Source organism: Cololabis saira, chromosome 12 (genome assembly GCF_033807715.1).
Source record: "Cololabis saira isolate AMF1-May2022 chromosome 12, fColSai1.1, whole genome shotgun sequence".
Lineage (NCBI taxonomy): Eukaryota > Metazoa > Chordata > Actinopteri > Beloniformes > Belonidae > Cololabis > Cololabis saira.
This window is the reverse complement of record NC_084598.1, coordinates 43,362,493-43,379,770: the sequence shown is the minus strand read 5'-3', so window position 1 is coordinate 43,379,770 and position 17,278 is coordinate 43,362,493. Positions and strand designations below refer to the sequence as shown.

Here is a 17,278-nt window from a genome sequence, read left to right as displayed (position 1 = left end):
TTGGTTTTTGGAAATGCTTGTGATTTGACTGCAACTTGTGATTTGGTGTGCAGTAATTTGTAAGTCAGTAGTTTGCTGTTTAAGGCTGGTTGCAGTAGTGTGTGTGTGGTTGTAGTTTTGCTCTCTTGAAGATGGAGTTTGAGTTGGAGCAGTTTGTTGAATCTCCTACCTTAGAGGTGTTCCATCAGTGTACTAAGGATAGTCTGCTGTTAATTGCTGACCACTATGAGGTACCTGCTTCAAAACAATCTAGGAAACAAACTATCAAGGCGGAGTTATACACTGTCTTGATTGATAAAGGTGTTTTGCCGCAGTTACAGAAGGCTCCAAAGTCTCCTGAGCGGTTTGGTCAAACTGATGAGGCAGTAAGACTTAAAGAACTGGATGTTGAGTTACAGCGTTTGGCTTTGAAAGAAAAGGAAATGATGTATGATATTGAAATGAAAAGGATTGAACAGCAGACGACAATTCGCATGCGTGAAATAGAGCTTGGGGTTTCTTCTCAGGGTTCTGCAAGGTCCACAGATTTTGATGTGAGTAAAAACATCTGCTTAGTCCCTCCTTTTGATGAAAAAGATGTTGACCAGTATTTCATCTTGTTTGAGCGGGTGGCTTCTGCACTGAAGTGGCCGAAAAATGTATGGACGTTGTTGTTACAGTGTGTCCTCAGTGGTAAAGCACAGAGAGTTTATGCATCACTTCCGACAGAAGACAGTAGGGATTTTGACGAAGTAAAAGCTGCTGTGCTTAGAGCGTACGAGCTGGTGCCAGAAGCGTACCGTCAAAAGTTTCGAAGGTTAAAAAAGCAGGGTCTTCAGACTTATGTTGAATTTGCTGGGGAGAAGGAGGCTCTTTTTGATCGCTGGTGTACATCTAACGGGGTTGACAATTTTGAGCAACTTAAACAGTTGATTTTAATGGAGGATTTTAAAAACTGTCTCCCAGAGAGAGTGTCAACTTACTTGAGTGAACACAAAGTGAGTGATGTTTTTAGAGCTGCTGTGTTAGTCGACGAGTATGTCCTTTCTCACAAGGCTGTTTTTGTGGATCGTCCTTTCAGTTATACTAATAGGCATTTTGACACCTTAAATGATGATGGGAGGGATGTTCCTTTGGCTGACTGGTCAGCGTGCCCGTCCTTCGGCGGTGAGATCCCGGTTCGATTCCCTTCAAGATCTTCCCGTTTTGCTACAAATGATGAAGGGAGGGATAATGCTAAAAGTCTGGCTGGTGTGTCTCAGGGTGGCAGTTCAGGTTCATTAGATGCTGATAAGGATTTGAAGGACAAGGATAATGTGATGTGTTTCTACTGTAAGAAAATGGGACATATTGTGGCAGGCTGTCCTGTTTTGAAAAGGCGAAATACAAAATCAGTAGCTTTGGTAAATAAACTCTGTAAAATCATAGACAAAACTGTGGTGGCTGAAAGGTCCAGTGAGCTGGCAGGTTTTGCACCATTTGTCATGGCTGGGGTTGTTTCCTTGCCTGGTAACAGTTTTGGAGTTTCTGTGACGATGCTACGGGACACGGCTGCCTCCCAGTCTTTTATTCTGGAGGGAGTTTTGCCATTGAGTGATGACTCTGCTGTGGGTTCTGATGTTCCAGTGTTGGGGTTTGGCATGCAGGGCATAGACGTGCCTTTGCATAGGATCTCGGTTGAGTCAGATCTTTTTTCAGGGGAAGTGGTTGTGGGGGTGTGTTCTAGTTTCCCGATTAAGGGAGTTTCTTTTTTAATGGGGAACGATTTGGCTGGTGGAAAGGTTCTGGTTACACCTGAAGTGACGCCGATCCCGGTTAGGCAGTCTCCAGATGAGCTGGCTCAGAAGTTTCCCAAGGTTTTCACATCTTGTGCTGTTACTCGCTCTATGTATAAAAATGAGGAGAAAGATGTTGACTTAAGTGACAGTTTTCTTTGTGATCCTGGTGAGGCTCACTTGTGTGTTCCGGAGTCTGCTGAGAGGGTGATAGTGGAGCACACGAAGGGGCCCCGGCGAGATGGAGGCTATGGTGGGAGGAGTGGATATGGACGCTGGGGAGGAAGAGACAGAGGCCGCAGGAACGAGGGCGTGATCGAGTTCAGGCAGTACTCCGACATGAAGAGAGCTCGGGAGAAACTCGACGGCACTGAGGTCAATGGCAGAAAGATCCGGCTCATCGAGGACCGGCCCGGCGCCAAGCGCCGCCGCTCTTACTCCCGCAGTCGCAGCCGCTCCAGGTCTCGCTCCAGGGGTCGCAGGTCCCACAAGAGCCGCAGCCGCAGTGACAGCAGCAGTCGCAGCCGCTCTCGGTCCAGGGCAGCTTCTCGCTCTCGCAGCCGCTCTCACAGCAAGAAGAGTAAGAGCAAGAAGGAGGAAGAGGAGCGCAGCAACGGCGCCCAGAAGGACGACGACCACAGCAGGAGCCGCAGCCCAAAGAGCAAGAAAGACGGGAAGAGGGACTCCCAGTCCCGCTCCAGGTCCAGATCCCGCTCCCGTTCTCGCTCCAGGTCTCGCTCCAGGTCGGAGGTCAAGGATCGCTCCAGGAAATCTGTCTCCAAGACAGACGATCAGCCTTTTAAGTTAGCGGTAGATGCGAGTGACACTGGGGTGGGCGCTGTTCTTTTGCAGGAGGGTGCTGATGGAGTGGAGCACCCAGTGTCTTATTTTTCAAAGAAGCTTGATCGCCATCAGAAATGGTATTCGACCATGGAAAAAGAAGCATTGGCGCTTGTGATGGCGTTAGAACATTTTGAGGTTTATGTGGGCTCAACCAGTGTTCCTGTGGTGGTATATACCGATCATAACCCCCTCGTCTTTCTGCACAGAATGCGGAATAAAAATAGGCGTTTGATGAGCTGGAGTTTGAGACTGCAGGCCTTTAATGTGGAGGTCAAACATGTCCGTGGCAGGGATAATGTTTTGGCTGACGCATTGTCGCGTCTGTGACAATTTGTTTCCTGAACAATGTATTCTGAATGTTTTGTTAATTTTTTGTTTCTTTCAGAATGCATTGTTCAGTAACTTAGGGTGGGGGTGTTACATCCCCCCCCCCTGTTGGTCATAAGTGATGTTAACAATCTGTGTGTTTTTTTCCCCCACAGGTGAACTCAGTCAGGCTGATTGGGGGAGGCTTTAAAATGAGGAGGTTGGAGCCTGGTTGACTCTCTCTGCCACCATCCGGCAGCAGCAGCAGCCTGTGTTGTTTGTTATAATTTCTACTTTAATTCTGATGGGTCCAGTTGTCATGTTTTTCCGGTTTTGTTTCTGATAGGTTTAGTTGGTTGTTTCCTTGGTTAGGGTAGAGGGAAGAGCCCAGATCTGACGGCCCTTTGTGGGTTGGTCTGTGTCTCTTTCCCTTCCTTTGTTTCTTTTGCTGGCTCATCATCATTTGTTAGGAATTGTTGTTTTGTGGTTTGGAGTTCATTTTTGTTTGGTTATGAATAAACTCAGTTTTTATAACGCAACTACTTGACTTCTGGTAATTGTGTTCGGCCTCTTTATTGAGCCTGTTAGGGGCCGTAACAGACGCCAAAAAGCAAAAGGAAAGGCGAAAATTCAGACGCTTATTGCTCGGCCGAATTTTATCGTAGAGACATCGTTCAAACTTTCAAACACTCGGCCCGATTGGTACTTACGGACCCTACAACCTCATTATGTTAATTATTACAGTTTTTGCGATATTTAACTTTCAATTTAAAAAAATTTCCATTTGACTTTGGACGCTTGTTGCTAGGCAACAGGTTATCGTAGAGACATCGTATAAATGTTCCCCGACTCGGCACGCTGTGGACTTCAACATACTCAAATTTCATGAAGCTGTGACTTAAGGGAATTTTATGTCAAAATCCAGGCCAGATGGCCCCATTCATTCGGATGGGGTTTTTTACCATGGTGAAAAAAAAACCTATCCGTTAACGTAGCCTGAACCGGAATGTGCACCCATGCATGGCATACATCGTTAGATGCGTCTCCATCGTGCCTCGAAGGGGTATTACTTTTCTAAGTCAAAACCGTTACCGTGGCAACGCTAGATGCCAAGAAGCGGAAAAAAAGGTGAAAATTCGGACGCTTTTTGGTATAACCATAAACACCTCAAACTGACATAGACCCACCCCGAACACAACCACTACAGCCCCAAACCAAAGCAGCGAGAGGGGTCGAATGGGCAGTAGGGCATGCCCATATCAAAATTTCCTGAAATTTTCTAGTTGTTGCTGCAACTTTCACGCAAACGCAGCGGCGTAACTGACGTTAGCAGAGACGTAACTGACGTTAGCAGAGACGTAATGACGTGGCTCCCCTTAGCACCGAGCTGTGGAAAAACAAACCGGTTCTCAGCTGGTTCACAAGTTGAACGAGTTGTGAACCAGAACCAGCACTGGAACCGGTTTGATGGAAAAGGAATTAGACAGAAATCATTGAATAAGGAAATGCTCAATCAAAATGTTTGAATGATCTAAACTCTATCTGACACATTTTTTCTGAAACCATCAGAAATCCTGGCAGCAAAGAATTTGTTTTATCAGCATCGTTTCACATCTGGGTCTGTGGATGTTTGAAGTGATGTCACCTTTCAAACCTCCGTGTCAACAACATCTGAACTTCAGCCAGAGCTTTAAGACACTTTCAGACCTGAAAATGTCCAGAACGTTTAAGATGATGCATTTTTATCTAAAGTATGAAAGTTATTTCATCATGTTTACGTATAATCCCATCAAAGAAACACACACGGTTGCCATTTAAGCTTGTTTCCTCCATCAAACTTCATCAGTGCTGGTTTGTTTCCGTCTCGTCCTCCAGACGTCTTCACTTCACAGAAACGAGTTCCTTTTCATGTTTTTATCGTTTAAAAGCAGCCGCCTGCATCGGTGAGGAGGAAGAGCAGCATGTTCTGCTCCGTCGACTCTTGTTGTCTTCAAATGGAGCTGGTAGAAACGCGGCTCGTCTGAGACGAGTGCTGGGCGTGATAACGGCGGAAACTGGCAGCGAATTAACGTCGACACAGAACCGGAGCTGACCCCGACCAAACGAGCTCAGCACCGGCAGGTTTCCATGGCAACCAGCCTGATGCAAACACCTGAAAACCACGCGCTTTAAACCAGAGTCGACCGTTTTCCCCCACCTATTTTTCACTACCCATGATGCACTGCTCAGCGGTGCCCCGCTGGTTCCGGCGCACCAGATTACGGCTGCTGTGTTCGCACTGTTACCCAGAATTCCTTTGGGCCGACTTAAACGGTTCCCGTCTGAAAACACTCTCAACATCGTTCCTCAGGCATCCAGTTTCTGCTTTTAATTATATTTTCACAATTTGATTGTTTAGCACGAGACTCAAATTCCCCACAATGCAGCAGAAAATGTTTTAAGACAGAATTAAGATTTTCTGCTAAATTGATCATCCCAGAATGATTATTGGATGGATACATTGATTGATAAATAATAACATTTTTCTTAGATATACAGGACTGTCTCAGAAAATTAGAATATTGTGATAAAGTTCTTTATTTTCTGTAATGCAATTAAATTAAGTTATTAATTTAATTAAACATTTAGGAAAACTTAAATGCGGCCCTACAGGCATGTACCGTTGAAAGTCATCAGCATAAAAATCGTAGTTAACGTACTGGTAGGTCGTCCCCGAATGATTATTGGATTTTTATAAGTTATATTAGCAAACTTACACATTTTACTATGAATTAAAGTCAAGGAGTGGAAATAAGATAAGAGAAGATAAGATAATCATTTATTTCTCCCTCAATGGGGAAACATACTTTGTTCAGCAGCAGCACGCACACATGCAGGGGAGGGGTAAAAAGTATATAGAAGTACGAAATATAGACAGTTTATACATTGCAGTGGAAATAAAAGTAGTGTGAAAGAAAAAATAAAACTACCGGTAAGTAAAAAACCTGCAAAAAAGCAGGTAGAATGTGTGTGAGGTAGACAGACAGATATTGCACAGATATTGCACATGTGGTTATTGCAAATCAGGCAGTTTCATGATGAATGAAATTTAAAAAGTGCAAAGGAATGATGAAAAGGTGCAAGAACTTGCTTTTCATTGTGCATAAATTAAATGTTAAAGTACCTCTGGTGAAAAAAAGAGATCAGACAAACGGTTTCAACATCGTTCCAGGTTCAGATCTGGTGTGTTTTTAAACCGGGACCTTTAACGTCGGGGCTATAAAAACCTCGGCTGCACGGCGTCGTCTCGCCTCCACGTGGACGACGTCGGGGCGTGACGAGCAGACGGGGCGACCCGCGGGCCTCCGTCAGCTGTTATTCATTTTTTTTTTGTTTAGTTTTAGTTTATTTATTTAGCAATATAAGACAAATATGAACAAAAAATGAAAAACAATGAAATAACATGCAAGGAAAGGAAGAAGCCTGGTGGTTTATATAGAATCCTTTCCTTATATGAATAAAAAACACAACAAAAGCTACACAAGGGGGAGTAAAAAAAAAAAAAAAAAACACAAGAAAATGTAACTCAGATCAAATAATGAACATTACAAAGACGAAACAATAAGAAAGTTCTTTAAATGTTTTTTGAATATTGGCAAGGATGGTGATGATTTAAGAGATTTATTGAGTTAATTCCACAAGTGGGGGAAGATTGATGTTTAATGTTCTACAAAACAGTAAATTAAAATCATATTTGTGCCTTGTGGCATAAGAATGAATATCGGAATTAACACAAAAGAAATTATGAAAAGAAAAAGGAAGATCTTGTATATCATTTTTAAATTTGAACATAAATAAACATGTTTTAAAAATGTTAATTTTATTGACTGATAATAATGAATATTTAATGAAAAGGGGAGCAGACTCATATCTGTTTGCATGTGATATCATTCTGAGAAACCTTTTTTGAATTATCAATAATTTATTAATATATGTTGAATGTGTCGAAAACCCAAACAATGTTGCAGTAATTAAGATGAGGGAAGATTAAGCTAAAATAGAGAGTTAAATGAGAGGAAGGAAGAACAAAAGGATAAACTTTTCTCAAAATACCAAGCATCTTCATAGATTTCATGCATACCGTATCAATATGTTGTTTCCAATTTAAATGATCATCGATAATGACACCCAAGAAATTGGTATGAGTAACCTGGCAAATTTCAGAGCCATTGATTATAATTCTAGGTTTTTCTTTGGGAAATGTTTTGTTTTTGTTACTAAAAATCATGAAGTTGCATTTTTTAATATTAAGAGTAAGCTTGTTCAGTTGAAACCATTTGAAGACATCCAATAATTCATTGTTTACATGATTGACAAGGGTATTTAAATCCCTGTGTGAGGCAACGAGATTAGTATCATATGCAAATAAACATATAAAAATAATAATAATAAAAAAAAAATATTCAGCTGACGGGGCACGACTGTTTCCTCTGCAGCAGCTCCGGCTTCACGAGCGTGGCTCCGGCGCCGGAGGTGACGCTCCTCCGCTCTGCTCTGATGAGACGAGCGACGAACACGAATCCACCGTCTGTTCCACATCTGAAAGTCTGCGCTCGCTGCCGTCGGTCACGAATAAGTACAGAGATAAAATATCTTAGAGAGTGACGGGAGCTCAAGGCTCCCGTCACTCTCGTCTTGTTTCATTAGCCACTAGATTAACCCTAACGTCCCAGCAGCCTTTGCTAATCTCACAGCTTCCTGGATGGCCCAAAACATTCTTTTTGTTTCTGGGTGTGGGATACTAAAATAACATTCAATAAACGTCCTTGTGAAGCTAAAAAACGTGTTTCTTCAGTATTAAATTTAAGTCCGGTGAACATTATCCCGTTGCTACTCTAACGACATAAAGGACTGTCTCAGAAAATTAGAATATTGTGATTTTCTGTAATGCAATTACAAAAAACAAAAATGTCATACATTCTGGATTCATTACAAATCAACTGAAATATTGCAAGCCTTTTATTATTTTAATATTGCTGATCATGGCTTACAGTTTAAGAAAACTCAAATAACTTATCTCAAAAAATTAGAATATTCTGGGAATCTTAATCTTAAACTGTAAACCATAATCAGCAATATTAAAATAATAAAAGGCTTGCAATATTTCAGTTGATTTGTAATGAATCCAGAATATATGACATTTTTGTTTTTTTGATTGCATTACAGAAAATAAAGAACTTTATCACAATATTCTAATTTTCTGAGACAGTCCTGTATCTTTGGAAAGATTCTTGTGATTCCACCGATATAAACCATTTCAGGATAACAAATCAAAACCACAAACAAACATTTACGCAATTGACGCAACTCACCAATGAAGCCTTGTCCGATCAAAATATTCCCACAAAAATGTTCTGGTTACAGTCAGAAAGGTCCAGTCGATCCAATCCAGTAGTTAGTCCAAAATACATTATTATACCAGTAAATATCCACAAACAGCCGCTGCATCATTTGAAATTAGCCACTCAATGTTCCACATTTTCAGCGTATTATTCGCTGTAACTCCACTTTGCACGTCTTCAGACCAGAAATCTTGGTCTCAAAATAGAGTCTGTACCCCCTCCTTTTGATTGACAGCTCATCCGACCATACAGGAGCTTCCCTGTCCTTTTGATTGACAGCTCATCCGACCATACAGGAGCTTCCCTGTCCTTTTGATGGACAGCTCATCCGACCATACAGGAGCTTCCCTGTCCCCTCCACAGCCTACAATAGCCAATGAGCGCCTGTATGGAAATGAAGCCCATGTCCCTCTTTTGTCATGAAAAAAAATGAGCCAATTGGAACCAATCGTGCTGATGACTGGCACATTGTATAGCCAATGAAATTCTGAAAACAACTATGTGCCGCTTCAGGGGGTGGGAATAAAACCCACAACCAGGAAGTCCATGCGTAAGTGAATTTACTTCCAACGAATGAAACGTGCGTCCGTGCGTCTTTTATATGCAAAGTTTTTAGTAACGGTTTTTCAGCAATATTGATCGTGAATCTGGATAGGATACCTCTAAGTGTCAGCTTTCATTAGAGGCTAAAATTATGACTGTACTTTGAAGGGTTCAAGAGTTAAGCCATTTTATCCTAGGTATGTGACCATGGTTATCCAAGTGTCCTTTTGGCGTCTCCAATTTTTGGAAAGGTCTAGCCCAGGGGTCGGCAACCCACGGCTCTGGAGCCGCATGCAGCTCTTTAGCGCCGCCCTAGTGGCTCCTGGAGATTTTTCAAATGTTTGACCTTTTTTTTTCCTTTTTTTCCTTCCTTTTTTCTTTTTTTCCTTTTTACTTTTTTTGCCTTTTCTTTCTCTTTTTCTCTTTTTTCCTTTTTATCTCTTTTTTCCCTTCTTTTTTTTCTTTTTTCCTTTTTTTTCTTCTTTTCTTCTTCTTTTCCTTTTTTCTCTTTTTTTCTTCCTTTTTCCTTTCCTTTTTAATCTTGACATTTCAACTTTTTTCTCGACATTTCAACTTTTTTCTCGACATTGTGACTTTTTTCTCAAGATTGTACTTCAACATTAATCTCAACATTTCGACTTTTTTCTCGAAATTTCGACTTTTTTCTCGAAGTGCACAATGAAAAAAGAAATCGTCCCCCAGTTATAACTAATAAGAATCAGAATCAGGTTTTATTGGCAGTTTAGAAAAACATGTGCTCCAGAGCTGCTCCTCAGCCATTGTCCTTGATGTTATCAGACGGCTCGGTACAGTTCTGATATGGTCCATAGATGTCCTGGGAAGGGGAGGGCTAGTGGGGGAAGAGTCCCTTGTTTTCATTCCACCAGGGAGATTGTGACTGGAGCAGCGGGCCAAGCTGCCCTGTCAAGGTCAGATTATAGAATCAACAATTGTATTGAAAAGAAACAGGCAGACTCCAGTAATTTTCCGTCTGCCTTGAGTCTCTGGTTCCTCAATGGCGACTCCAAACAGACGAATTTGTGATCAATTCCCGCCAAGCCGAGCTTCCAACAAGATCTTATCCATCTTGCCAACGAGCTCAAAGACCACCGCCAGCCTGCGATTCTGTTCACCGACAAGAATCGCATCCAGCTTGCGGTTTTGCTCTCCCCACGTTAAAGTCTGAGTGTTAGTCGCAGAGCTTATCCCTTCTGCAACGTCGGGCAGCTCTGAAAGGGCCAGAACAGCTGTTGACGACTTACGCGTTTGTCGGTACACCAGGAATCCCCCCACTCCAATTAGCAGAAATCCTGTTATCATAAATCCAATTATGAAGGCATCTTCAACGTCCTCGACAGACAGGATCGCCAAACACAACGGTCTCCAATGTTTCCAGGAGTCCATAATGTATCCGGCAAAAAATGTCCCATCGGGGCAAGAGGGCTCCCTTACCCCCTGACTTCTCTGCGCAAAGATTTGGTCAATTGTGCTGAGAGACCAGTTAATCAATTCCATGATTATAGAATTTATTAAAGACAAGACAGGACAAAAGCAGCAGTGGGGCAGATAGGGAGGGAGAGGAGCAGAAAAGCGTCCGCCTTGGCCCGAGAGCCGGAAGAAGAAAAAGTACAATATAGAAACATGCAGCATGTGTTGTCTTCATTCTAAGGCTTAAACAAGACTTTAAATTTTTTGCAGCTCAAGACATATTTGTTTTTTGTGTTTTTGGTCCAATACGGCTCTTTCTACATGTTGGGTTGCCGACCGCTGGTCTAGACACGATCTTACAAAAACATGTGTAAAATACTCGACGTTCCTCCGCCGCCCTCCCACTTTCCTGCTCTGTCTTCCAGGTAACGAGCCGTCTCCGCTGGGCTCGGTGGAGAGCTACGACCCGGTGAAGCGGCGCTGGGAGTACGTGGCGGCGATGCCGACCGCCCGATGCTCGTCCTCCCTGGTGTCGACGCCCGGCATGCTGCTGGTGATCGGGGGGGTGTCGCAGGGCCCCAGCAACGCCGTGGAGGCGCTGTGCCTGGAGGAGGCCGTGTGACGGACGGACGGACGGAACTCTCTTTTACCCTGACGGGTCGTTCCCGGCCACGAACCCGAGACGACGGAAACCCCCTCAGCTTCTAAACTCTTGAGACTCCAGTCAACAACAATCAGCAGCAGCAAAAAAAAAAAAATAAAAAAGACTGTCTGAAGAAACAACACGCCTTCGAACTGTTGAGCCTTTTTCAGAATAAAAGCAGGGAACTTTTGTGGATATTTAAGGAACACAGGGCCATATCTGAAGCTCCTGGCTGCAGCGGCGGCGGCGTTGCCGCGGCGACGGCGGCCTGCTGGGTAGTTTTACACCGTGATGTTCTGAGGTGGTGAATGTCTTCTGTTCTGTGTGTGAAAACTAGCGCTACTAACGTCGGCTCGGGGCTTCTCTCCACGTCTCCACCAACAATCGCTCACACGAGGGGAGATGCTGCTGCTCACGGAGCGAGAACGGCGCCGACCGCTGCACTGAAGCATCAACGCTAATCAACGGGTTTATTAATCAACGAGTTTAGCCTAGTACATACTACACCTACACTGTAGTATCTAGTACAGGGGTCACCAACCTTCTTGAAACTGAGAGCTACTTCAAGGGCACGGAGTAATGCAAAGGGATACCACTTTGATAAAACACTTCTGAAATAAGAAAGTTACACAGTTTAGCTTTAATTTAACATTATTATTAATTGAAGACACTAATCGTTAATGATTCATCAAAAATTATTATTCAGAATGATTGAACAAGGTAGGAAACAATATATTAATTAATTAAATTAATATTTAATTTCTTATTTACCTTTCCAAGAGTTTCATTTTCAAATGATCACTTCCACAACATTTTGCAGGAAAGTTTTTTTTAATTTTCAAAAGCCACAAACAGTTTTGATCAAATTATGAACTCTGAACCATGTTTGTAAAAATGATCAATAATATAAGATTTAACAAAAAATAAGTCCTTTTAAAATAAATCTTATCACATTTGTACTAATCACTACATTTGCAGCCATTAAAACAAATGATCATGTCCGTTAAACTTAGTAACACATCTGTAACAGTTTTTCAATATTTTACTTTATCTTTTAATGGTAGCCTAAGTGTTCTTCCTTTTTTCCGTAATTTTTTGTCTGTAGAAACTGCTTCTGTCTGCTCCGCGGTCCGAGCTCGTCTCAACAAAGCTGTGGTTGTGCGCACTAGACGGACCTCTTATGGTTCCGCGTTATATCGACACAGAGCCTACGGCGTAGGGTACGTGGCGACGCGCAACGTACGGCGCGCGTCACCGCGTACCCTACGCCGTAGATTCTGCGTTGGTGTAACGCGGAACCATAAATCAGCCTTGACCCACGCTCGTACTTTTTTCACGATTTATATATATATATATATTTTTTTTTTAATATACATTTTTATGTATTTATTTTTGAATTTACATCACTGTGAATGTAATTTCAAAAGAGTAGCAACACAATTAAAGACAATTTTAGACAGAGCTAGTTCTTGATTAGTGCTATTTTTAGAACTGGCCTGCGGGCGACCTGGTGCCCGCAGGCACCGGGTTGGTGACCCCTGATCTAGTACATACTACACTTACACTGTAGTATGTAGTACACATTACATTTACACTGTAGTATCTAGTACATACTACACTGTTATAGTATCTAGTACATACTGCATACTATCCACCACATCTTAGCAGCGTGTTAGCGTAGCAGCGTAGCAGGAAGGAAAACAGCTCTGGTGATGCAGGAATGTGTTTTCCCAGCCGAACTAGACGGATAATCACAACATAATACCCAATAAATCGACTAATAATAATAGAATAATTATTAGTAACAGAACAAAACAATCTGACTGCATGTTTGAAAGATTTCAGACGAGCAGCTAAGCGGTTGCTTCAGGATGCTTCAGGATGCTTCAGCGCAGCGGCAGCCGCTTCAAACCTCCAGCTGGAGAGTATTTTCTAACTGAAAACCAAAATGCATTTCCACAACGGCAGCGTTGCTACGGCGACGCGTCTCGGCCGGCAGCAGCCGAGGAAACGTGACAGGTGGCAGGTGGCAGGTCAGCGCTACGCAGAGGGAAGCGGACCAGGTCCGAGGGCCGGTTCAAGGCCGGTCCAAAGACAGTTCAAGGCCGGTCCAAAGCTGGTCCAGGGCCGGTTGGAGGCCGGCAGAGACTCGGATGACACCTGAAACGGTTGTCCCGGGTGGGGGATTGGGGTCCATCATTTCATAAACGGTCCAGCCGTCTGGTCCGAGTCGATTCTGGTCCGAGTCGATTCTGGTCCGAGTCGATTCTGGTCCGAGTCGTACCTGGTCCGGTCCCGACCCCCGACCCCCGAAGACCAGGACCCCCAGGCTCAGGTTCTCCCGGAACATGGTGGAGGAGGAGGAGGAAGTGTTTACAGTTTCATGATTCCAGTTCGGTACCGTGTCTTATTTTGAAAGAACCTTTTATCTTCTCGTTTACATTTGGGCGACTTGGTTTCCAGGGCGACCAGATTCACCGCCCGCCCGTAGCATCGACATGTCCCCAACCCATTAGCTAACGTGTTTTAGTTTCCTATCGTGGCTGGTATTCTGGTATTCGCGGTGAAACATACTTTTGATCATTAAATAGGCATAAATTTAAAAAGAAAAGTAAAGTATTTCTGTTGTTAGCTGTTCATGTTGGTCCATCTCCTGCCCCGCTGGTTTGTGCCGTGGATCGCGGTTGTGAGGTCATTGCTCGTGTTTCCATTGCTCGTGCAGCAGATTATCTATTTTAATAGATGTACATACACGGTTATTTTACACTGCTTTTATTTCCCCCCAGGAGACGTTTGAAGGCACTTGTGTGTAACGTTTCAGCTGTTTACTGAAGAACTGTAGTGTTTATGGCAAGAAAGGTATATTTGAAACAAAGACGTGTCTTCTCATTTTTTCTTACTAACTAACTGACTGACTGTTTGTGTTTGACATAAACTGGAGTTAAAGGAGCTTGCGGCTGCTTTTAAGAAATGAGACTCTCTAGCGCCACCCTTCACCACGACGGCCGTTGGGGGTACTGCAGCCAACAGTGAAGCCGGCACGGGAGAACGGGGAGAACGTGCATGCAGCGTCATGTGACGTCACATCCGCAGCCCAGCGCGGGAAAATCAGGACCGACTTGCAGCACATTTTGCAAATAAAAAAAACAGCCTCAAGCTCCTTTAACTCTTGGTACCAACTGGTTTTAAGCATTAATTTGACATAAAGATGATAAGGTCTTAAACCAGGGGTGTCAAATGTGCGGCCCGCGAGAAGTTTCCAACACAAAAAAAAACGAAATGTTAATTTACTAAAAAGGAAGGCATAAATAATTGCCATGAATCGCAGCATATCCGATAATATATTTCTTCTACAAATCCATCGTTATTCCACAAATAGAGCAGTTTTTGACATTTTTTTTGTTTTCTAGATGCATTTGCCGATTTTATTTCTTTGTAGACGGTTGTTTATTTTTATTAACTGACTACTATTATATATTTTCGCAGGAAAAATATCACTGCTAAAAAAGATGATAGAAGATATTTATTCGGAGAATTTCAGTTTTGAATACGAGGATAGTGACAAAGTAAAACAGTTAAAAGAGAAGTGCTGACTTTTTCGGCACACTGGCGTAAATATCCGCGCCAATTTTTAAAAATAAATACACTTAATTGTACTGGAAAAATCTCTAAATCACAAAAAAACACTCTGGGATGTAATAAGAAAGATTTTGCTTTTAATTAAATTTCCTATAAAAAAGCAAAATATAAAAAAAACATACTTGTTTCTGTTTATCTTTGTAAATTGATATTAAAAGTATCTTACATAATTTGAAAAAAAACGAGAAATTTCCAGAAAAGATCCTGAAGAAATATATTTTACATAATTAGAGTGTAAACAAAGTGAATATTTCCTTTAAAATTAACTAAACTGATATTGGATTAGATAACAATAGTAAAAAAAAAGAATTAGAGAAAACATTTTCCGCACCGTTTTTGTTATTTTGAGCGTGCGGCCGCGAGAAAAAAATTGGTCAAATCCGGCCCGCCAAGGAAAATGAGTTTGACACCCCTGGTTTATACCCTCCAGTGGTTCACTCCTGAGAATCTCTGCACTGAGGACGGTTCTTGTAGTTCCTCCTCTGAAAGGCTTATTTTTTTCATTTACGCATCTTTTTAAAGACTTTTTTTTACTCAAAGGTGAATTTGATGACAACATTTCCATCAGCTGTTGAGATGTTTCCGTCTAGACCAGAGTTCTGCAACCTTTATTATCAAAAGAGTCATTTTGCCTCAACTTCTACAAAAATAAATATTCAGGAGCCGCAAAAAATAACAGATTTTAAAGGTTTTCATCTTTTATTTATTTCAGCTGTTACAACCACTAAATATAACAGAAGTGCATTTGTAGGCGTACTCGGAAATAAATTAAACTGTGAACTTTAGGCCTATTTAAGTCTAGGTTTGTGTAAAAGTAAACGACCCTAACTTTAATATAAATAAATAATTTAGCTGCAGCTTTAAAAATAAATATAAAATAATAGATGAATAAAAGAATAGATGCTCTGATATTTTTATGAAGGAATCTTTATATATTATCTGTCTTTACTCCTCCAGAGCCGCCACTAAACCAGCAGTGTTGGCGGTTGGGAAAAAATCTACTTTTTGAAAGATAGTTTTCTCTCTCCAGCTTTTCGTAGCAGTTCCGGTTCAGTCGGGTATTTTCCAGAAAATGCAGAACGCTTGTTTTGGAAGTGTCTTTAGACGTTACATTTTTTGTTGTTGGATTTCTTCTCGCCTCATGTCAAACACGAAGGTAAAGCCGGCGACGTTGGCGATGAAGGCAAAAGAATATTATGTGACTGACGTATATTTTCGTTGAAGAATTAGAAATTAAAAATAGTTATTTTAAAATTAGATGGCATCAGCTCTGACTCACTCGCTCGCTCTCTCACTCACTCACTCAATCGCTCGCTTGCTAGCTAGCTAACTAACTAAATAACTACGACCTAGCCCCCGTTGCTAATATATACCAAATCTTATTTTTTCTACATTGGGAGGCCTAAATTTCCTTTTATTTTGTAACTATTATATCGAAAAACTCCAAATTATCCAACTTTCATGTACAGATGCTTCTCTCGTGGTCATTAATATATAAACATCATTTTTCTCCACATAGATACTACTTATGGAACAATAAAGACATTATTATTTTAACTATTTTATTTTATTAAATGGTAAACCTCCTTCCGGGGTTTTATTAACGATTTTAATTTTTTTTTCACATGTCTAAAAAGAGTCAAAAACAAAAATGCAAGTAAAATAAGTCTAGACATTGTTCGTTGTTATTCTAATTTAATAATTCCTTTCCTTTTCTAAACTCCATTATGTGAATTTAAATGCTTCATTTATTTTATTATTCATATCTTTTAATTCTTAGAGCGCCATGATTTTTTTTGTATGCCTTACAAGAATCCCCATTTTTTAATTGTATTTTCCTTTATTTTCATGTTGCATTTAAATCGATATTTGTCCATTATCCTCTTTGACAGTTTGTATATTTTCAATAAAGTTTTGTTTAAAAAAAAGAAAAGGAACAAGCCCCGCCCCCCTGCTCCGCCTCGGTCAATGAAACGAACGCGCCTTTAATCCCACACTGAAACAAATATAAATACTGATACAAATATAAATATAAATACTGATACAAATATAAATACTGATACAAATATAAATATAAATACTGATACAAATATAAATACTGATACAAATATAAATATAAATACTGATACAAATATAAATACTGATACAAATATAAATACTGATACAAATATAAATACTGAAACAAATACAAAGATAAATACTTATACAAATATAAATACTGATACAAATATAAATATAAATACTGATACAAATATAAATACTGATACAAATGTAAATACTGATACAAATATAAATATAAATACTGATACAAATATAAATACTGATATAAATATAAATACTGATACAAATATAAATATAAATACTGATACAAATATAAATACTGATACAAATATAAATACTGATACAAATATAAATATAAATACTGATACAAATATAAATACAAATATAAATATAAATACTGATACAAATATAAATATAAATACTGATACAAATATAAATATAAAAACTGATACAAATATAAATATAAATACTGATACAAATATAAATATAAAAACTGATACAAATATAAATACTGATACAAATATAAATACTGATACAAATATAAATATAAATACTGATACAAATATAAATACTGATACAAATATAAATATAAATACTGATACAAATATAAATATAAAAACTGATACAAATATAAATATAAATACTGATACAAATATAAATATAAATACTGATACAAATAT

The 17,278-nt window shown here is 40.4% G+C and overlaps 2 protein-coding genes across 3 annotated transcripts in view; both read left to right on the top strand.

Moving 5' to 3' along the window:
* LOC133457501 (kelch domain-containing protein 8B-like) overlaps positions 1–11,716 on the top strand; it is a 277,606-nt gene extending 265,890 nt beyond the window's left edge. Inside the window, exon 6 of one of the 2 annotated variants that reach the window (XM_061736838.1) lies at positions 10,681–11,716. In XM_061736838.1, coding sequence (XP_061592822.1) covers positions 10,681–10,877 — 197 coding nt within the window. In that variant the 3' untranslated portion in view covers positions 10,878–11,716. Of the gene's footprint in view, positions 1–3,079; positions 3,435–10,680 lie in introns of those variants that run through there. The other variant, XM_061736839.1, reaches the window with a different exon arrangement.
* Positions 1,429–2,963, top strand: LOC133457500 (serine/Arginine-related protein 53-like). Its single transcript, XM_061736837.1, has one exon. It carries the CDS (start codon positions 1,464–1,466, stop codon positions 2,922–2,924), a length of 1,461 nt encoding a protein of 486 aa, XP_061592821.1. The 5' UTR covers positions 1,429–1,463; the 3' UTR covers positions 2,925–2,963.
* Positions 11,717–17,278: the final 5,562 nt, after the last annotated feature.